At 43.2% G+C, this 22770-nt stretch overlaps 1 protein-coding gene across 2 annotated transcripts in view; it reads left to right on the top strand.

Moving 5' to 3' along the window:
* znf277 (zinc finger protein 277) overlaps window positions 1-22770 on the top strand; it is a 70045-nt gene that overhangs the window by 32674 nt on the left and 14601 nt on the right. For both annotated transcript variants that reach the window (XM_078568090.1, XM_078568088.1), the window contains 4 exons: window positions 8442-8533; window positions 10264-10374; window positions 16333-16465; window positions 18731-18798. In XM_078568090.1, the coding sequence (XP_078424216.1) occupies window positions 8442-8533; window positions 10264-10374; window positions 16333-16465; window positions 18731-18798 (404 nt within the window). The remainder of the gene's footprint in view (window positions 1-8441; window positions 8534-10263; window positions 10375-16332; window positions 16466-18730; window positions 18799-22770) is intronic.

Raw genomic sequence — 22770 nt, 5'->3', positions numbered from 1 at the left:
TTTCGAGCTGGAGCCCCCGCCGCCCTCAGCGACGTTTTCGAGCTGGAGCCCCCGCCGTCCTCTGCGTCCCTTTCGAGCTGGAGCCCCCGCCGCCCTCCGCGTCCTTTTCGAGCTGGAACTCCCGCCGCCCTCCGCGTCCTTTTCGAGCTGGAGCCCCCGCCGCCCTCCGCGTCCTTTTCGAGCTGGAGCCCCCTGCGCGTCCTTTTCGAGCTGGAGCCCCCTGCGCGTCCTTTTCGAGCTGGAGCCCCCGCCGCCCTGCGCGTCCTTTTCGAGCTGGAGCCCCCTCCGCGTCCTTTTCGAGCTGGAGCCCCCTCCGCGTCCTTTTCGAGCTGGAGCCCCCTCCGCGTCCTTTTCGAGCTGGAGCCCCCTCCGCGTCCTTTTCGAGCTGGAGCCCCCTCCGCGTCCTTTTCGAGCTGGAGCCCCCTCCGCGTCCTTTTCGAGCTGGAGCCCCCTCCGCGTCCTTTTCGAGCTGGAGCCCCCTCCGCGTCCTTTTCGAGCTGGAGCCCCCTCCGCGTCCTTTTCGAGCTGGAGCCCCCTCCGCGTCCTTTTCGAGCTGGAGCCCCCTCCGCGTCCTTTTCGAGCTGGAGCCCCCTCCGCGTCCTTTTCGAGCTGGAGCCCCCTCCGCGTCCTTTTCGAGCTGGAGCCCCCTCCGCGTCCTTTTCGAGCTGGAGCCCCCTCCGCGTCCTTTTCGAGCTGGAGCCCCCTCCGCGTCCTTTTCGAGCTGGAGCCCCCTCCGCGTCCTTTTCGAGCTGGAGCCCCCTCCGCGTCCTTTTCGAGCTGGAGCCCCCTCCGCGTCCTTTTCGAGCTGGAGCCCCCTCCGCGTCCTTTTCGAGCTGGAGCCCCCTCCGCGTCCTTTTCGAGCTGGAGCCCCCTCCGCGTCCTTTTCGAGCTGGAGCCCCCTCCGCGTCCTTTTCGAGCTGGAGCCCCCTCCGCGTCCTTTTCGAGCTGGAGCCCCCTCCGCGTCCTTTTCGAGCTGGAGCCCCCTCCGCGTCCTTTTCGAGCTGGAGCCCCCTCCGCGTCCTTTTCGAGCTGGAGCCCCCTCCGCGTCCTTTTCGAGCTGGAGCCCCCTCCGCGTCCTTTTCGAGCTGGAGCCCCCTCCGCGTCCTTTTCGAGCTGGAGCCCCCTCCGCGTCCTTTTCGAGCTGGAGCCCCCGCCGCGTCCTTTTCGAGCTGGAGCCCCCGCCGCGTCCTCCGCGTCTTTTTCGAGCTGGAGGCCCCGCCGCCCTCCGCGACCTTTTAGAGCTGGAGCCCCCGCCGCCCTCCGCGTCCCTTTCGAGCTGGAGCCCCCGCCGCCCTCCGCGTCCTTTTCGAGCTGGAGCCCCCTGCGCATCCTTTTCAAGCTGGAGCCCCCGCCGCCCTCCGCGTCCTTTTCAAGCTGGAGCCCCCGCCACCCTCCGCGTCCTTTTCAAGCGAGAAAAAATGCTCAATCATTGAGAGTAAGAACCAACCTATAAAAAATTTAATTACAGATATTGGAACAAATTTAGTTAATAGACATGATAAGTATATATAAACCATGACCCGCAGTTCATGATCATAAAATGGTAATCTTAAATTACTTTAGGGTTGCCAACTCTGGTTAAAGGCATTCCTGGATGTTTGATCATGATGCCTATTGTTATTGCATTTACTTGTTAATGTTGAGTATTGTTGCTGATGGTTTTGTACCAACGACTGTTGGGTGAGAAACTCCCAAGAACCCAGAGGTCATGTTCAAAGAAGGGAAACTGAAGGTGGGAGAGGGATTCATAAACCAGAGGCGGGAGGAACTATGATTCCACAAATAACTAATAGTAACTCACTGAAATTACAATGTTAATTGATAGTAATACTGTTGGCATCCAGATTGCCCTCATAATCAAAGGTAATAGAATAACTTGGTAAGTTTACATGTAACTGTTAGTAGTAGGTGTAACCCCGATGTATAGTACCTATAACTAGTTGTAATCTTATAACCCACTGATAGCGACCCTGCATCTACAGTCAGCATTCCCCCACACTACACAAATGCAGTCAGGCTCCATAATCAATGCCACATTTAACAGACCCCATCCCAATTCATGGTTGCAATTTAATGCCACTCCTGAGTTTGGAGGCGGGGTGGCATTTACTCAGGCGGGAGGTTGCTGGGTGGGTACCTTGCCGCCTCCCTGCCCCCCTCCTGATTAGGTCTGGGATGAGAAGGCTCATGGACAGCCTTCCAACAGATGCTAATTGAGGCCCCTAAGTGGGCAATTAATGCCCACTTTAGGGCCTCATCCCACTGCCACTGATTTGCTTGCAGCTCACAGGGGGCATCCCTCATTCAAAGGCATAGTGCCTGATTGAGAAACCCACTGTCGGGAAGAGGTGGTCTTGATGAAAGCCACTGCCTGCCCTTTTTACCAACAGCAGCCACATCTGCCAGCAATGGAGAGCTGACAGCCTCTGGCTGCACCTCTCAGTGGGCGGTATTTCCACCCCTGGGTCTTAAATCCCAGGGATGGCCCGATGCTGGCCAGTTAAGTGCCCGACGGGCACTTGGTTCTGTCAGGCCTTACCCAACGGAAATGATGTGGTACACCCGCCAATTCTCCAGTCGATGGCAAGACCCCATTGCCAAGATTAAATTCTGCCCCGTATCTCTTTGGACACTGGATAGGCCTCTGGTTCTGTGTAAAGGTGCCAACTTTGAGCTAGGAGCCTGAGTCAGATGTTGATCTGCACTTGCATTTGGCAACGTCAAAACTGGTTGGTCAACACAGATCGACCCAGACCAAATCAAGATCGCACAGTGGTTGAGTTTCGTGTTTGGAGTACATCATCGTAAACTCAACTTTGCACCATCGTTTCTGAAGGCTAAACTCCATGAAAGAAAATTTTCATAGAATAATGTAAATTACAGCACAGGAAACCATTTGGCCCTCAGTGTTTACACCTGTCTGGCATTTACTCCTCTGACCCCAACTTCCCACTAACTCCGTTTACTTTCCTCCTTTACAATTGCATATCCCGTTTCCTTCTACATGATGTTCTATTTGTACACTGATAGCCACATTTGGTGAAGCACCACATGGTTTAATAGTCCTACAAAAATCTTCCTTCTTCTTTGCCCTTTGCTTCTTCCTGTGAGAATCCGTGGTTGGTAGCCTGCCTTGTACCCCATTCATCCACCAGTGGAAGCACTTTCATTGTTTACCTATAGTGCATTCTCAGGTTTCTCTTCTTTCCACCCCCCCCACCCCCCCACAAAACCACCCCTCGCTCCCCTCTGTTCACTCTGCACCCCCCCGCCCCCCACCACCTTCACCCCCTTTAGCTGCTGCACATCTGATGCCGCACTCACTCTTCACATTGCTGCTGCCTCTGATTCTGCAACTGTAGAAGCAGAATTTATAATCTCTCTGGAAAGGAAATAGAGAAATATTAAAGAAAAGAAAATCTAAGGTGGTAAAACTACTTTGTGATAAAAACAGCAAGTGTTCACCTGTAGGATTGGTTTCAGACATTGAAACCACTACTCCAACCACCCAACCAAGAAAAAAAACTTACCTTAACAAAAATTAAAAATTGTAACTAATATATATAATCTGATTATTGAAGTAGGCATAAAGTATTATTACTCTGTAATGAATCAAATCAAGCTATGTTTAGAAATGTGGACCAAATCCATAAATGTCATGGTGTATCCTTATTTCACAAGAAAAATTCTATTATGATAAGTAGCACGAATGTAAATAATTATAGTTAAAACCATACTGGCAGAAAATGAACAAGATCTTTAAAATATAAACAGCATCTCAATGAAAAACAATCATCAATAACTTACATTTCTGTGGAAAAATGTATTATAGTAGTTCACAAATTACAAATTTCTCAGCACAAGTTGTTTTTGTCTAGCCTGAAATAATAGGAATTTCCTGTTATCCATTGGTTTTTGGACTGAAGCCTGTGGTCTGATTTCTAATTGCTTAATTCAAATGTTGAAAGATAATGGAGATATCAAAGCATAACTCAAAGCACAAGTTTTGCATTATTTCCCTGGAACTTTTTAAATATGAAGAACAAAAAAAAGGAATAATTGGCATTTATATAGCACCTTGTCACAACCTCAGGATTCCCCAAAGCACTGTACAAACTATTAGTTATTTTCTGATGTGTCGTGACTATTGTTCTGCAGGTAAACATAGCTCCCTGTATACAAACAACAAAGATGCACAACCAGCAAATAACTGACCACAGCATTTTTTTTTTGTGAGGAATATTGGCCAGAGCACAGAATTTCCATACTCCTCCCTGAATAATACCCTGGATTCTTTTATGTCCATCCAAGGAAGCAGACCAACCGACATTTTTTTGTCTCATTCAAAGCCACCTCAGACATTGAAGCACTCCCTCAGTACTGCTCCAGTTATCAGTGTGTAATATATGCTCAAGGACAGTGAGGCATGAAACTATCACCTTCTGACTTCTTTCAGAATCTCACCAACTGAGGTAAGTGCCATGTCACCAAACAAAAGTCTCCCTGAAGTTGCAAACAAGAATATCACACAGTGCTAAGATACTTTTCATAATTACCTTCCATCCGATAAATCCATTAACCTTGGAGTCACAGATGAAGAAAGCACAATGTGGAGAATCTCGCTAATGTTGTAGCCCTGTTTCTGACCTGTGTGCCTTTTGTATGTGGGATTAGCGAATTTATCTTAGTTGTTTTTCATGGCATTGCACGTTTTTAGCATGAAAATTTTGAGCTAATCTGCTCATTTATTGTTAATAAACTCTTCACGTACCCTACAATGCTTCTGCATAAATCCTGCAATGGGGTAACCCCAGATCTTTTGGAAACTACCATGAGCACAAGGATTGCAGTTTCCCCACTTATTACGACAAGGAAACACACCAGTGGAATGTTTGATCATAGCCCATTACTCGTCAGAGTTCAACCTTTTGGCTTAATTAAACAGTGAACCAAACGATGCATGGTTCATTTCATCTGTAAAGGGTAATACGAACGGGTATTGGCTTTATTTTATTCTTTCATGGAATGTGGACATCACTGACTAGGCCAGCATTTATTGCCCATCCCTAATTGTCCTTGAGAAGGTAGTGGTGAGCCTCTGCCTTGAACTGCCGCAGTCAATCTGGTGTAGGCACACCTACAGTGCTGTTAGAAAGGGAGTTCCAATTTTTTGACCCACTGACAGTGGACGAACAGTGATTATAGTTCCAAATCAGGATGGTGAGTGGCTTGGAGGAGAACTTGCAAGTGGTGGTTTTCCCATGCATCTGCTGCCGTTGTCCTTCTTGGTGGTAGAGGTTGCAGGTTTGGAAGGTGCTATCGAAAGAGCCTTGATGAATTGCTGCAGTGCATCTTGTAGATGGTACACACTGCTACCATTGTACATTGGTGGTGGAGGGAGTGAATGTTGGAGGTGGTGGATGGGGTACTAATCAAGTGGGCCAATTTGTCCTGGATGGTGTCGAGTTTCTTGAGTGTTGTTGGAGCTGCACTCATTGAGGCAAGTGTGCCACCACACTTCTGACTTGTACCTTGCAGATGGTGGACAGGCTTTTGGGAGTCAGCAGGTGTGTTACTCACGGCAGAATTCCTAGCCTCTGACCTGCTCTTGTAGCCACGGTATTTGTATGGCTGGTCCTGTTCAATTTCTGGTCAGTGGTAACCCCCAAGATGTTGATAGTGGGGAATTCAGTGATGATGATGCCAGTAAATGTCATGGGGAGATGGTTGGATTCTCTCTTGTTGAAGGTCACTGCCTGGCACTTAAATGTCACAAATGTAACTTGCCACTTAATCAGTCCAAGCCTGAATGTTGTCCAGGTCTTGCACATGGACGTGGACTGCTTCAGAGGATTCGCGAATGGTGCTGAACACTGTGCAATCATCAGCAAACATCCCCATTTCTGACCTTATGGTGGAAGGAAAGCCATTAATGAACAGCTGAAGATGGTTGGGCCTGGGACACTACCCTGAGGAACTTGTGCAGTGATGTCCTGGGACATCCTATTCACACCATTAAAAATGATATGGCTGCACTAATTGGAACTAATATATTAATCTCATCAGATTTAACAAGTGATTTAATCTTCTGGTTTACTTTCAAAAATGGACCTGCTTGAAACTTTAGTATTCTGGACCTTTTGGATGGTTATACTTTCTGCACTTGCAAAGACGTACCAGTGGTACAGTGCCTTTTACAAAAAAGAACGAGTCACCCACGCTGCTTTTGCATGATGCTAGCAAATATTTATCATGAAAATGATTATTCAATGTCTGAGGGACATGGCCTATAATTATCCATTTTGTGCTTCCTTCACCTGTGGCCCCTAACTGGAAGTATTGATTGTTGAATGTATCTGCTTGGAAGGCTGTTGTGCAAGTATCTTAGCACAATATGATATTCTTTTTTGCCACTTCAAAAAGACATTTCCTTACTGAAAATTGTAATTAATGTTACCAAGTATCAGCTTACCTCAGTTGGCATAAAACAGGCTTGGTTTTCCAATGCCAGACCTGAGTTCACCATATCAAGCAGTACTCCCTCACTCTGCCCACTCTGCGGTCAAATCCTCCTACTATTATTTGGATCATTTTGGAGGATAAAGAAAAGCTAAGGCATCTCAACAAATGTCTCTGTGGTCCTTTTCCCTGCCTTTCTGTATCTCCAAAGTCAAGTGGGTGGAATGTCTGGACTTTTTCATCTCATTGCAACGATCTACGCAGGTGATTCAGCCATCACAACTTCATCCTCCCTTGTCCCCAACCTCTTATCACTCCACCTTATTCTCTATCTCATCTTCATTCAGCACTTAGCAGTTTATCTACTCTGCGATGCACCTCCTGCTGCTTTGGTACCCTTCCTATCCAGCACCTCATCACACAATTGCCTTTCTTTACCTCAAAGATTGCTCTTTGTGTGGGAACCATTCATCTCCCCTTCATCAGTCTTGTAGCCAACCTCCTCCTCGGATAGCATACCCCGAACGTTTCCATTCTCTCCAACTTTAGGACGGATGTCAAGACCGAAAGGTTTGCCAACATAAGAGATTAGATCAACTGTGGTCTCTTGTCATCAGAAAAGAGGTTAATTAAGATGCAATCTGCTGGAGGTTGCTAAAATTATGAGGGGTTTTGATGAAATAAAAATAAGAGTTTGAGATTTTTATTTAATGCAGCAGGACATTCAAAGTTTCATGAGAAACAGTGAATGAAGCAGAATCCATAATACTTTTCAGTGGAAATAAATAAATACTTGAAAAAGAAAATTTGTATTTGTGAAAGGCGACAAAGAAAAGCTAGGAAAATAGAGTAACTGAAAACTCTCACAGAGTTGGGGTGAGCACAATTACCCAAATACCCTTCTGTATTGTAAACTGATCTCTAACCTCCCTTTTTTAGGAGACCCTGGAATTTGTTGTCATCAGCCAACTCCATGTTTATCTCTAAAGTCTGGTTTTCGTCCTGTTCATTGTATTGAGCAAATTCAGCAAAGTAATCAATGATATCCCTTTTTTGCGATCATTGCCCCTCTCGAGCCTGCTACACAGGAACAGGAGGAGACCAATCAACCCCTCGAGCCTGTTGCACAGGAACAGGAGGAGGCCATTCAGGCCGAGTCTGTTAAACAGGAGGAGGCCATTAACATTCCTTGTCCTTTCCAAAGCATTCGACCACTTTATTCCCCTCTACTGCTTCTCCTTCATGGACAATCTCAACGGAATCACTGTCGCCTACTTTCACTCTTCCTTATCCAATAGTACTTCTCCAGTAAAGCCTTACTTTCACAACGCACTTGGCTACCACCATAGTGCCCCCAAGATTCTGTCATTAACTCCCTCTTCTCTTTGTTTAAACATTGCCTGTCAGTGACATTTACCATAGGATGTCTTGATGACATCCAGTTCTTTCTATTCACCGCCATCCTCAACTTCATGACCATCTGTGTTGGCGACTGCTCAGTATCAAGTTATTGATCAACCAGAGCACCTTCGAGTTGAACAACTGGAAAATCAAATCCATTTTATTTGACTTCTGCTAGAACCTGCATACTTCTTGCAGCTGATTTTCTCAAGGGCCTCCTCAAAAACACTTTTTTTGACCATAATTTAGTCATCCCTCCTAATTCTTCTTAAACTGTTTAATATCTGTTTCTCATCTTTGAAGGACTGCAGGATATTTTCTGTTAAAGATGGGTTTGAAATACAATTTGTTTTGTTGTCTTCTTAGCTTTTTCTGAGCATAGATCATTCATTGTTAGTTTGAGTATTCTTTACATCGATGTTCTGTAAGAACATGCATTTGATGAAAGTTAAATAAGAATATTATCCAGCCAGCAACAACTTTACAGATTGCTTGATTTTGTCTATTTCTTCCCTCATTGTTCTCTAGGATAAAAATAACATGGTCAGCATGAATTTTCTGACTCACTTCCTTTTTCACAGGAAGAGGTTTTGGAACAACAACAGCAGGAAAGGAATGACAGCAACTTTGCTCGTATCTGTATGTTTTGTAATGAAGAATTTGCAGGAAACAGGTCTGTACTTTGTGAAATAGCTGTGCTTTTTTTTAACCCTGGAAATGTTCAAATGACTTTTGTGAAATATCCCAGTTCCTTTTTTTTAATAGTTAACTTTTTTAGGTCTTTTATGAGAATGACATTACAAAACATTAAACTCGTTGCCACTTGGATCTGTTGCATTGTTGCACAACATTATTCCATATTCCACTGACTACTGAGAGAATTCCAAAACACAGATTTTTTTTCCATATATTTATGTGATCATGCTGGGGGTACTGGTTAGCTTAGTTGGCTAGATGGCTGGTGTGTGGTTCAATTCCCATTCCGGCTCAGGTTGACTTTGGGACCTGACCCCTGCCCAGCACTTGGAAGTGGAAGCAATAGCAAACCATCACTGAGAAAAACTGCAAAGAAAACGGCTCAGGTTGAAGCAACAGCAGACAGAGCAAAAGACCTACCCTCATGCAGAGCATACATGATTAAATGAATGAATAACATATCACGTATATGTGATTTTCTTTACCCTCTGTAACAAATTGTGGTCAGACATAGCTTGGTTTTCAAATTAAGTGGCCTTCGCTCACCTCGCTTGCGCGCTCTCTCTCTCTCTACCTCTCTGTCTGTCTGCCTGTCTCCCTCTCTCTGCCTGCCCCCCTCTCCTTCCTCCGCCAGTCCCCCCTCTCCCTCCTCCGCCTGCCCCCCTCTCCCTCCTCCGCCTGCCCCCCTCTCCCTCCTCCGCCTGCCCCCCTCTCCCTCCTCCGCCTGCCCCCCTCTCCCTCCTCCGCCTGCCCCCCTCTCCCTCCTCCGCCTGCCCGCCCCCCTCTCCCTCCTCCGCCTGCCCCCCCTCTCCCTCCTCCGCCTGCCCCCCTCTCCCTCCTCCGCCTGCCCGCCCCCCTCTCCCTCCTCCGCCTGCCCCCCCTCCCTCCTCCGCCTGCCCCCCTCTCCCTCCTCCGCCTGCCCCCCTCCTCCGCCCGCCCGCCCCCCTCTCCCTCCTCCGCCCGCCCGCCCCCCTCTCCCTCCTCCGCCCGCCCGCCCCCCTCTCCCTCCTCCGCCCGCCCGCCCCCCTCTCCCTCCTCCGCCCGCCCGCCCCCCTCTCCCTCCTCCGCCCGCCCGCCCCCCTCTCCCTCCTCCGCCCGCCCGCCCCCCTCTCCCTCCTCCGCCCGCCCGCCCCCCTCTCCCTCCTCCGCCCGCCCGCCCGCCCCCCTCTCCCTCCTCCGCCCGCCCCCCTCTCCCTCCTCCGCCCGCCCGCCCCCCTCTCCCTCCTCCGCCCGCCCGCCCGCCCCCCTCTCCCTCCTCCGCCCGCCCGCCCGCCCCCCTCTCCCTCCTCCGCCCGCCCGCCCCCCTCTCCCTCCTCCGCCCGCCCGCCCGCCCCCCTCTCCCTCCTCCGCCCGGACGGCCCCCCTTCGCTCTCTCTGTCTCTGCCTTTTTTGCTGAGATTGGGGTCTTCAAGTAGAAATTTCAGTGAAAAAATTGAAAAAATGTACAGGTGATTATATTCACTTGTACTGCTGTGTAATATGTTTGTTTTGGTTTGTTTGGTGAATGAAATTTTGTCCATGAAGCATTTTGTGTCATTGATGTCCAACTTTAAAAAGGGTTTTAATTTTTTTTAACTTTTTGTTAAGTTGAAAAAGTACAAAAGTAGTAACTCACCTATGTTAATACAACTATATACCATAAAAGTGAAAATGCAAGGACTTAAACTATTATTTTTCATTGAAGTTTTATTTTAAATGTATATTCAGGGCTATTCTCTTCAACCATATGGCTAAAGATCATTCTTTCAATGTGGGCCTACCAGACAATATTGTGTACTGCAATGAATTCCTAGACTTGGTGCAGAAGAAAATGGATAAGTATGCACATTTTAAACTTTTTGAGTAGACATGTAAAAGCAAAGATGGAGCTCCATTAAACAGTGTGGTGGGATACAGAAATATAGGTTTTGTCCCACATTTCTGTGTTCATTATCACAGTTTCACTGCAAGGGGATGGCAGTGGCATAGTGGTATTGTCACTGGACTTGTATTCCAGGGACTCAGGGTAATGCTTTCTGGGCCAGGGTTCAAATCACACCACAGCAGATGGTGAAATTTTAATTCAATAAAAATCTGGAATTAAAAGTCGGATGACCATGAAACCATTGCCGATTTGTCATAAAAGCCCATCTTGTTCATTAATGTCCTCACTTGGCCTGGCCTTCACGTGACCCCAGATCCACAAGAATGTGGTTGACTCTTAAATTAGGGCTAGGCAATCAGGCCTAGCCAGCAGTGTTGACATCCCATGAACTAGTTTTTACAAAAAAATCACATTACTGCATCTTCAACTGTCCTTGTTTGCCTTATGTTCATGCAGTTTCCTAGACTGATCACTGAAGTGGCCACAGCTCCCAACATGACCCAGTGCACACACTTTCCTAAAGTTCTTTAGATTGACAACAAGATAGGCCATAAACCAAGTGTATTAGAACTTGATCATTGTTACCCCTCTTTCAGGTCGATGATGCACAAGTATCGATATTAAGCCAGGAAATAGCATCAAACATAAACATTTTGGTATTTTTGTTTTTGTCCCAAAATGTTTATGTTTGATGCTATTTCCTGGCTTAATATCGATACTTGTGCATCATCGACCTGAAAGAGGGGTAACAATGATCAAGTTCTAATACACTTGGTTTATGGCCTATCTTGTTGTCAATCTAAAGAACTTTAGGAAAGTGTGTGCACTGGGTCATGTTGGGAGCTGTGGCCACTTCAGTGATCAGTCCAGGAAACTGCATGAACATAAGGCAAACAAAGACAGTTGAAAGATGCAGTAACTTGATTTTTTGTAAAAACTAGTTCATGGGATATCAACACTGCTGGCTAGGCCTGATTGCCTAGCCCTAATTCAAGAGTCAACCACATTCTTGTGGATCTGGTGGAAGGGACCCTTCCCCCACCCCCACTAGAGCTATCTGACCCTTGCTCGTCCTGTTTTCTACCCTTAAAGTCACCATTAGCACATTTCTTAGCTAATATCACCACCGTCAACACCTCTTTGTCCTTTTGTCTATGACATCTTTTGGCAATCTCCACCTATCACTGGTCCTTTATCCAGCTCTACCTGTCCCACCCCCCTTAAACTAGCTTATATTTCACCTCTTTTCTATTTTTCCTTAGTTCTGGTGAAGAGTCATACGGACTCGAAACGTTAACTGTATTCCTCTCCACAGATGCTGTCAGACCTGCTGAGTTTTTCCAGGTATTTTTGTTTTTGTTTCAGATTTCCAGTGTCTGCAGTTTTTTGCTTTTATAAACATTTTGGGGTTCCCTTTGCGTAAGTTCTGGTTGGAGCATGAATGTTTATATAATTGTCTAAAGGGATTTCTGTTTATGGAATTTGCATTCGTTAAATCAACCATGTGCTTATTTAATGCTTGGGACTAGATTAAGCCCACTTCCTATCTTATTCCTTATCCTTTCTCAGGAATACAAGTTTTTTTTGTTCTTTACTCCCAGTAATATAGGATCTATTTAGGTGTTTGAGGTCCATGGGTCTCCTTTCATTCTCTTTATATTTACTCAGCAATTGGAATACATTGCCAATTTGCTCATTCACACTTTACCAGACAAACACTGTGGGCCAAATTTAAACTCTGTAAAAGTGAATGGGCTTTGAGTGATTTAAAATCAATAATATTGTGTGCTCTTAAGCTAATATTCCCCCAAAACAGCCATTTCTTCCACCTTTTTTGCATAGATTTATTGTATAGGTCAACTCTAATTTGTGGGAGGAGCAGCTTTATTTCTTTGTCTGCTTGTGATGGGCTAATGTCCCCGCAACCAATCAAAAGTCACTTATTTCACTTGTCTCAGAGCACATTTCCACAAACTTATTTCCACTGAAAGGCTTTGAAGATATGCACTTCCCCCCCTTCTTTGCAACAGCATAGCCCTAGCTCACCATGAACAGAACCATAGGAAATCTGGCAATATTAATAAAAACTGAACAATATCCCAGTGATCAAAAAGCCTATTTGGTCGCAAGCCTCTCTCTCTCCCTCCCTCCCTCCCTTGAAACATCAGAAAAGGTGGTAGCCTACAAATTAATCTGTCTAGATATCAATGGATTAGTAAGCAGACTTGTTGGCATTAGTGTAACTTGTTGTCTTAATTTCCAAGCTTTCCTGTCCAAAAATAAGTAAGTGTTAACCCAGGGGATGCTAGTATTGTTGTTAGCACACCTAACAGCTGGTAAATAGTATGAACGTTGACTCAATGGTAATCTCTTTATTTTGTTGTATCTACACACCAGCTACAGTACTTCAAAAAGGCTGCTCACCACCTTCTCAAGGGCAGACCATAAGACATAGGAGCAGAAATTAGGCCATTCGGCCCATCGAGTCTGCTCCGCCATTCAATCATGGCTGATAAGTTTCTCAATCCTATTCTCCCGCCTTCTCCCCGTAACCTTTGATCCCCTTACCAATCAAGAACCTATCTATCTCGGTCTTAAATACACTCAATGACCTGGCCTCCACAGCCTTCTGTGGCAATGAATTCCATACCACTCTCTGGCTAAAGAAGTTTCTCCTCATCTCTGTTCTAAAAGCTGTGAGGATTGGGCAATAAATACTGGCCTTGCCAACAGTCCCATGAACCAATAAATTAAAAGAAGTTTTACCAGTTTATATTCTTTCACAGATTTTCCTTTGCAGGTGCTTCTATAATTTAAACCTTAGAAAATAAAGCCGTACTGGTGCACATGAAATTGAGGACCTGAAATTTCAAGGTTTTTTGGGCTCAAACCTCATGACTTAGAGGTGAACACTGGACATAAGAGTTAACACCCATTCCAGAATTGTCTGCTGGCAGGGGATGTGGCCACCCTACAGTGTGTTTGTATGCAAATGAGGGCAAAAACAGCTTTTCCTAAAATTACTGCATTTACACTAAAATTGCAACAGATTAAATTTAGCTAAGAGATTGACTCTCATCCCTTGTCAAATCAGGAAATGGTTGAATTCATAGGTGTTGTGGAGTATCTAAAGATGCTCAACACATAGTGAGCTCTAGGTGAATCAAACAGTTTATTCAATACAAGTATGCATACAGGGCAACGCTCTCTCAGCATGCTCCAAGAGACAATTCAAAGATGCAGTTTCCGTCATATATTTATACCATCTTTGTGATACTTCATCACTAACTCACATTCTTCTTATTTTGTCTGTCTAGTTCATTATGTCCATAATTACAGTTAAGTTTATAAACTAGTCACGGAATTACCTGACCTTTAACATAAACAATGCCCACATTTAGTGAATCACGAATGTTGCTTTATCTATTCTGACGATTTACTACATTGTCCAGTCATCTGCATACCTTGGCCTGGCCCTGAAGGTCACACTTCTTAGCTTATCATGTCCTGACCCATAGTTCAGCCATCAACTTCCTGGCCTGGGCCAAAGGTCACAAATTCTGGTGTTTTCTTTAATGGTAAACGCTTTTAAAAATCTTAAACCAGATTTTGGGCAAACCTGGGTAATCCCATGGTACACCACTTCAACACACTCCAAATGTTCACAAACATTTTTAAACATCAGTTTTGACAAAAACAATTAGAAAAATCTCTTCTCAGCTATGCTAGAGAAACGTTAACTGATTTCTTCTCCACCGATGCTGCCAGACCTGCTGAGTTTTTCCAGGTAATTCTGTTTTTGTTAAGGATTTTACAAGCTGCCTTTCACCAGTTTTATGAGGGAAGTCTTTTCTTCCCAGCCTTCTGACATAAAACCCTTCCCAAGGGGCTGTCAATGTGTGTAAAAGACAGAACAAGAGCACTAAGAAGAGGAAATGGCAGAGACACACAGATAAAGCTGCACAACAGAAGAAATTTAAACCAGCTTTAGGCTCCCAGCAGAGTCTACACACAGTACTGCTCCCTTGATGGTGTCCATCTAAAGAGATGTGCTTAAGGAGACATGGATGTAAATATGTCTCCTGTTACAAACTGGCCTCCAAACACCCTTTCAAACACACAGAAAATGAAAAAATAAATTTACTCTGGAGCACCGATTTTACTGTGTATGCAAATTTACAAACAGCACTTATTTTTACCATTGTTACTATCCTGAGTGCCTTTTTGTTCTCTTTTTAAGCCTGATCTGATGATGTGCCTCAGGCCTTGCTGCAAGGTGGGATATCAGGAGGACTTGGCTCTGCCATGGTATTCTAAGCTTGGTATTTTGGGACTCAGGTGGTACTCATCAAAGAGTGTGAGAGTCCAAGAGGACTTTTCAGAAGGCTTGATCATCATTGCATGTGCTTGAGCAGCCTGGTCCTCTATCACCATCGTGAGCAGGTACCTAAAGGATCTGGCTGAATGGAAAATAATATGAGTTGTCATTAGGAGAAAGGTCAGCCAAACGAGAGCAAATTCTAGCCAGGCCTCTTGTGCTGGATCCTAGATCTAATGGTCCACTGATCAGCTGAAGGCTGGGCCTGATGACATCATTTAGATTCTGAAGACCCTGAGAGATAGCACCCCAAATATTTTGTGAGCTGGTTAGCATTGTTCTCTCCAGATGTTCCCCCAAGGCTTGATTGTCAGTGGTCAAGCGTCCATATTAGATGCACTGATTGGATTCCATTGGGTGGACAAATGTAGATGTCTCTGGTTCAGTGATCTTTGCTATCTGCCTCTGGCCATACAATATGAGCCTCAGCATTTTCATATGAATCTGATGCTCATCCACCATCTTTTATCTTTAAGGAGGGCCCAGAGATCTGAGTGTGCAGCTCTGAAGTCAGCAGCTGACTTCTCTGGAGCCTCGACTTTCCACTGTTAGACCCCAATTTCACATCTGTCTGAGCCAAATGATGACCTCCTGTGCCTCAAATTCACTATGTTTGATTCCATACCCTTGTGTCACATCCAGTGAAAAATCTTCTTCAGTACTACCTACATTCCTCAAGTGGATTTCTTTGGACTGGTGAATGAAATTGAAAGGTTGAATTTCTGGATGGGTGAGGAAATGATTGGTGAAAGAGGTGGCATCTTGTCTTAGGATATCTTGAGGATAAAGAAAATGAAAAAAAAATGTTGTTACAGTGCTACCATATTGGTTCCCCTGTAGCTTTTGAAGGTGCCTGATGCTTCTTACTACTTACTTGCATTACCGAATCCGTATACAGGCAAATTGTCAGACAAGCTGACAGCTGCCAGCGACCCTCCCTCATCTCTTTTCCCAGCAGGTTCAGACACATGGCTCCCCAGGAATGTAATTTAAATGAGAAGACAGAATGCTACAACACAGATGGAAGATATTCAGCCTATCATGCCAATTCTTTGAAAGAGCAATCTTCCCCAACAGCGCTGCAAATTTTTTTCCCTTCAAGCATTTATCCAATTCCCTTTACCATTGAATCTGCTTTCATTAGTCTTACATGCAGTGCATTCTAAATTAGAACTCATTGGAATTTATTCTCCTTGTGTTGCTTCTGATTCTTTGGTGATGAATTTATGTATTCTGTTGAATTACTTGGTTATTGTTCCTGTGGGAATGTTCAAATCACACTTGAATGCAATATTGAATCAACATAAATGAAGCATTAAAAAGTGATGTCTACTTTGTCTATAGTTATTTTTATCTTGGCCTGAATCCAGTTATACAGTTATGGAGAGATAATTGCTAATTACCTGTAGTAAGAATTTAAGGTTTTAGGTCTTTTAGATGAATTCATGGTTGATTAAGCTATTTGTTCATTGAGCATTTAGCTAAGAGTTTTGAACTTGCAAAATGCGTGATTGGAAAATGCCTTTTTCTGCAGTTTACAGTGTTTATATTGTGAGAAAACGTTCCGTGACAAGAATACTCTCAAAGATCACATGAGGAAAAAGCAGCATCGCAGAATCAATGCCAAAAATCATGAGTATGACAAATTTTACACCATCAACTATCTGGTAAATTTATGTGTAACTTTAGAGTCCAATATTTTAAAACACTATGAAAACAGAAATTACTGTTGGTGAGATCAGCGTGCACACATTTAACAAGTTCAGTGACATTCTGCTGTCCACCATTTAGTCCTGGCATTATCTTGTCTATTTTAAATGGGTTAATATCTCAATTAAAATGATAAAAGAATTCAAAGATTGTGTCCACCAGTTGTTGTCACCAAAATCATTTTGACACTACTAGATTTGGAGTGGTGACCAAACTCAAAGAAATAATTTCATTCAATATTACTCTGAGCATATTGATTGTAAAAGTGCTGTCATGGAACATTTAAAACTGATGAAATTAAGTTGCTCAATAAGCCTGTAGTGATATTGAGACCTGCTTCATCAGATGTTCATGATTAATGTTTTATTGACTGTCTCTCAGACTGATGGTATGTGTTTTCGAGGATGTGTTTTATTTATGATTAGATGCTCTGTCCCTCAAAATCCATAACGTTCTCAAGTTCAAACATTCATTGATTTATTAAATACATGGAATAGTACTTAAGCAGATGCTTAAAAGATAGTATTTACAACCATACCTGATAGTTGGGAACTCAAATACCTTACCATTTTGACTGCAGTATTCAGTTGATAGAACTCTTTGAATCCAGTACCTCAGTGCATTATGACTTTTTTTATATTTTTCTCTTACCCCTACTTTTTGCAAATTCTACATTAGATTAGTATATCTAGTTGGATTCAGTTCATTACTACTCAGCTGTTCCAAAGAGCTCTCTTTCCATTGGGTTAACGAGCCCTCTATAATTCCCTGTTTTGTTATCACACATTTCTGTCATCACATATAATTGCTGTTTCGCAAAGTGAAACTACTAATTAAAAGTCTGTATTTGATTCTGTATCATTCAGCACGGGTTTGACTCTAAACTCTAATTAAAAAGGATAATGTTTTATCCAAATGTTTTCCTTTTGCAGAATTAGCTGTTGTCCTTGCACCCATAACATTGAAATCTCTGCGAAACCTAGAAATGAGCATGCAATGGTGTATCTCCAAGCGTTTTCTCTCACTCAACAGTTATTTAACATTAAAACCTGCCTGTACTTTGAGGGTCAGTTGCGAGTCAAAAGTTCAATGGTCTTCATCTTAGTATTTCTGTACACTTGGAACTATTTTAAGATATTGCAATTTAAAAACCATACTACCCTATCTGCAAACAAAATCTATGAATTAACATTATTACATTGTAAAGAGATATGAAGAATTAGCACACTTCAAGTCGGACTGATTATCTCTTTCCTTACACCAGGCTGCCCTGTTGCACTTCCAGAATAGGCTTAATGTTGATGACCTTTTAGATTTAATTTGCCCAATCATTTCAGCAGCCTGTGTTGCTTCAGCTATTGACAGTGCAGGTGATATGTTTTGCCTTTATTTGTTATTTAATAGTCAGTCAGTACCATTGATGAATCATTCTCAGCAAAATGTAGTTTATGCTTGTAAAGCTGAGAAGTTGTTTTCTGTTAACTCATTTATGCTACATGGTGGACAAATATCCTCTATTAGACATACTATAAATTGTGGCATATAAATGTACCTTCCATAGAAGATGACCCCTTTTTTCCAGTCCCAACAATCATATTTTTACAGCTAACTCTGAAATATACTCAGATATAAGTGGACTCCCCTTTTCTGCCACAGCATGCTATAGTCTCATTAATAGTCAGCCTCAATTTTTCACCCTACAAATGCCTGACTTACTTGCCAGTACCCTGTAACTGGATGCAAAGGATCAAGCAGGTGATATGGACTATGCTGTGAAGATGCGCGGGAGTTTAAGACATGGCCATTTTTGAGTTGGATGCTGATCACATTTCAAAATGACGTGTAAGTTGACCCACATTTTTGGGTGGGAATTTTTGAGGTTTCAAAGATTGACTTATATGCTGATGCCTATGGGTAATCTAAAAATGAGCTGACTATTCATATCAAAATAATTTGCTGTACTATAAAGTACACTTTCTATTTATTATATAAAGTGTTCCAAAGAAAGTATATACAGTAGAAAACTGACTAAAGATTTAAATTGGAAGTTGATGAGCTGGGCTACTCATGTTTTAATGCAGTTTAGCACTGTGGCTTAAAACTATGCATCCAACTCACCACATCAGTAAAATTCTAAAGGAATGGTCTATTAACCAAATTAACAAGAACAGCTTTGGTTTCTCCTCACAGCTGGGAAAACTATTGTTAAATTCTAATTTTAGGAGTTTGGGAAGAATTGGGTGGAGGTTCAGTCTGAAGATGACAGAGAAATGATAGAAGAGCAAGATGAGTAAGTAGTTTTAAAGTTTCAAACTGCTGCTATTATCACTTTGTGCATATTCTGTATGGGTAAGTTTACTTTGTTTTGCAAATGGACCCAAGAAACTAGGAGGAAATTACAGGACACTAATGTAGTCTTGTGATTCAAATTAAGTCATACACCACAAGAATGAAGAATTCGCAGTTTTGTGATTCACCCTGCATCATACACCACAAGACTGAAGAAATAGTAGTTTATACTTTCCATCTGCAGCCTGACGCTACCTATTTGTTTTCCATATTGTCCAGAACACTTTGATACAGTCAGCCAGGAAATTAGTAACTGATGTTCAAATCTATTCTTAAGGAAAAAGTGAAGTTGAGATTGCTTTGTGACTCTTAACTCATGCCTCGCTTTCATCAACCAATGCAGGAAGAATAATTAATGATATAGCTTGTTTTTCTCTCTGTATTGTGGGGGCCATGGCACAGAATACACTTGGAGCTGATGGAATGTTGACAAGCCCCGACAGTTAAATTTGTTGTGTTTATTAGCTGCCTCATATGCTATATATCACTGACTCAGTGATAAGTTGGGTTTGTTTTGTCGATTTCGTTTCTCTTCCATCTTTCTCGTCTTGGAGAGCCATTTTGTATTTCTGTAAAAAGAATTTGTGTTGCATTAGCACATCGCCAATGAAAAGCATTAATGGTGATTATATCAAGCTTCCCCACGCCCCTCATGATTTGTGCCTTCATTTTCTAGACGTTTATAAACTTTTTAAACTTCCCAATCATGTCTCAGAAAATAACATAGCCATAATAACTCGGAGCAATTTCATAGTGATTCATAGGCCATTAAATGGTAATGGGGCAGTTTACTGTAAATTACTCAGTTTCATTCAGCCACAATGCAGAAACTGTCAGTGCAACACAAATGTCTGTTTCTTAAGTGCTTATTTTTGTTATTGGCAAATTTGTGTAATTTTGGTGATATTCTTAAAATTCACTTATCATGCAAAAAAAAATGCAGAATTGCAGGAATTCAGGACATTCAAAGGCAATTGTAATGTGGGAAAGATGCTGTTAGAATTTGACCCAATTGGTTAGCAATATAAAAATAGAGTCATTACAGAACAGGAGGAGGCCACTTGGTCCATCAAGTCCATGCCAGCTCTCTCTTGAACAATCCAGTCAATCTCATTTTTCTCCTGTATCCCTGTAGCCCTCTTAAGTTTATTTCCCTGAAGTGCCCATACAATTTCCTTTTCAAATCATTCATCGTCTCTGCTTTCACCATCTTTGTAGACAGCGAGTTCCAGGTCGTTACTACTCGCTGCGTAAAAAAGTTCTTCTTTACATCCACCCTGCATCTCTTGCCTAAAATCTAACACATGGAGAAACTGGAATGGGGCATATCAGAGATTTCCATTGCTGAATATTTACTCTAAGAACCCTGGTTCAGAAAGCTATGATTAGCTTTGCATTTGAATATCATAGTGCAAGTTGTGGTTGGTGTTGTCAGGGAAAAAGGGTACCATAGGCATGATGAATAGTTTGTGAAGTTCTACTGTATGGATTATAGATTAATTAGATTTGAATAAAATGCCGAGATACCTCTACATCCCAGCAGTTCTAATGTTCCTTGTGAAAGTATGAGGGTTTGGTTTAAATATAAGCATCTCATTTGGTTGTGCTCCAGTCATCGAGGATTGAAAGCCGAGCAATGTTCTTTCCACTGTGGTATGAGAGGACCCTGCTGTGGAGTTGCCACCAATGCACTGTTTATCATGGCTTCACAATACATTGCTTCCAAAGCAAAAAGGAGGTTTCTCTGCAGCCTGGCACTGAAAATTAAAATAATTGGATAAATAAAGACTTTCAAAGGTCAGGAAGTAAACCACTCACCACAGAGTGCTAAACCTCTGCTTTGCTCTTGCTCTGCATCTTCGATACAGTGGGTCTACATTTCAGCTCCTGGGTAGTGGACCCTGGCATCATGTTGACAGTGGGAGATTCAGCAATGGCGTTGAAGTCGAAAGTCAAAGGGAGTTTTCTTGTTCTGGCTGTTCATTAGTTAATCCTTATGTGGCACTAACGATACTACTGAGCAGTTTAGATTTGTCTTGTTTATATTGGTGAGGTACACCTGTGAAATCTTTTGCCGTCACCTGAAATGGCAGTGTCGTAACTGTAGTGGCAGTTTGACTAAGGGAGCCAACTGGGATATTTTCAGGCCCCACTCTGTCTAGTGCACTTAACTACTTAGTATTTTATGAAAGTAGCCAAATTGACTCCACACTAGCATGTATCAGGGATGTCAGCAGAACTATGCACCTGGCACTTTTTGATGAAGTTACTTGCAAGCATGTCAGCCTCCTATCTTAAATCTGCATGTTAGGCCCAGCATGGTTGTGAGTGGCTGCTCCTGTTAATGGCTTGGTTGTCCACCACTATTCCCACACGAATGTGGCAAAGCTGCAGTGTTCTACTCTGATTCATTGGTTATGGAACGGCTTAGCGCTGTCTGTACCCTGCTGCTTTTGGTGTTCAGTTTGTGCAGGTGGCCGAATTGTAGTTTTAGTAGATTGTTACTTCATTTGAATGGATGCCGAACACTACCTTCTACACCACATTGAACGAGGGTTGGTTGGCTTGATGGGAACAAGAGAAGGCCTTTCATTCCTTTGAGCCTGTTCCACCATTCAATTTGATCATTTTATCTGTACCTCAACTCCATTTATCTACCTGTGATCCATAACCCTTAGGTTTTTTACTGAACAAAAACCTATTGTTCTTCATCTGAAATTTTAATTGACCCAGCACCCACCCCCCTTTTAAGAACATAAGAAATAGGAACAGGAGTAGACCATTCGACCCCTTGAGTCTGCTCCGCCATTCAATAAGATCATGGCTGATCATCTTGTGTTTCGATTTCCACGTTCTCATCTCACCCCAGTAACCTTAGATTCTTGTTAGGCAAGGGAATCAATCTATCCCTGCCTTAAAAATATTCAATGACCCTGCCTCGACCACCTTCTGAGGCAGAGAATTCCAAAATCGCACAACCCTCAGAGAGAATTTCTCCTCATCGCTGCCCTAAAAGGGCGTCCCCTAGTTTTAAAAGAGTGCCCCCTAGTTCTGGACTCACCCACAAGAGCAAACATCCTTTGACGTCCACCTTGTCAAGGCTGTTCAGGATCTTCTATCCTTCAATCAAATCACCCGTCACTCTTCTAAACTCCAGTGGAAACAAGCCCAGCCTGTCCATTCTTTCCTCATAAGACAACCCACTCATTCCAGGTATAAATCTAGTAAACCGCCTTTGAACCGCCTCCAATGCATTTACATCCTTCCTTAAATAAGGAGACCAAAACGGCACACAGTATTCGAGATGCGGTCTCACCAATGCCCTGTATATCTGAAGCATAACATCCTTACTTTTATGTTCAATCCCTCTCGTAGTAAAGGATAGCATTCCATTAGCCTACTTATTTACTTGCTGTACCTGCATACTAACTTTTTGTGACTCGTACTGGAACACCTAGATCCCTCTGCCGCTCAATTATGCAGCCATTCTCCATTTAAGTAATACTCTGCTTTTTATGTTCTTCCTGCTAAAGTGAACAACTTTACACTTTCCCACATTAAGCTCCATTTGCCAGATCTTTGCCCATTTACTCGACCTATCTATCCATCTGCAACCTCGTGTCCTCTTCACAACATACTTTCCTACCTATCTTTGTGTCATCTGCAAATTTAGCTACCATGCCTTCACTCCCATCATCTAAGTCATTGATGTGTTTTGTAATTCATTCTTAAATGGCCTAGCTCTTATTTTAAGATTATGGCCCCCTCTGGATTCTCCCACCAGGGGATACAGTTTCTCTGCACCCACCCTATCCAATCAGTTTATAATTTTAAAGCTCTCAGTTAGATCACCTCTACACTCAAGGGAATACTAATCAAACTTAAGTGGTCTTCCTTATATTTTAACCTCTAA

The sequence above is a fragment of the Cetorhinus maximus genome, chromosome 22 (assembly GCF_964194155.1).
Source record: "Cetorhinus maximus chromosome 22, sCetMax3.hap1.1, whole genome shotgun sequence".
In the NCBI taxonomy this organism is placed as follows: Eukaryota; Metazoa; Chordata; class Chondrichthyes; order Lamniformes; family Cetorhinidae; genus Cetorhinus; species Cetorhinus maximus.
This window is presented reverse-complemented; position numbering and strand designations above follow the sequence as displayed.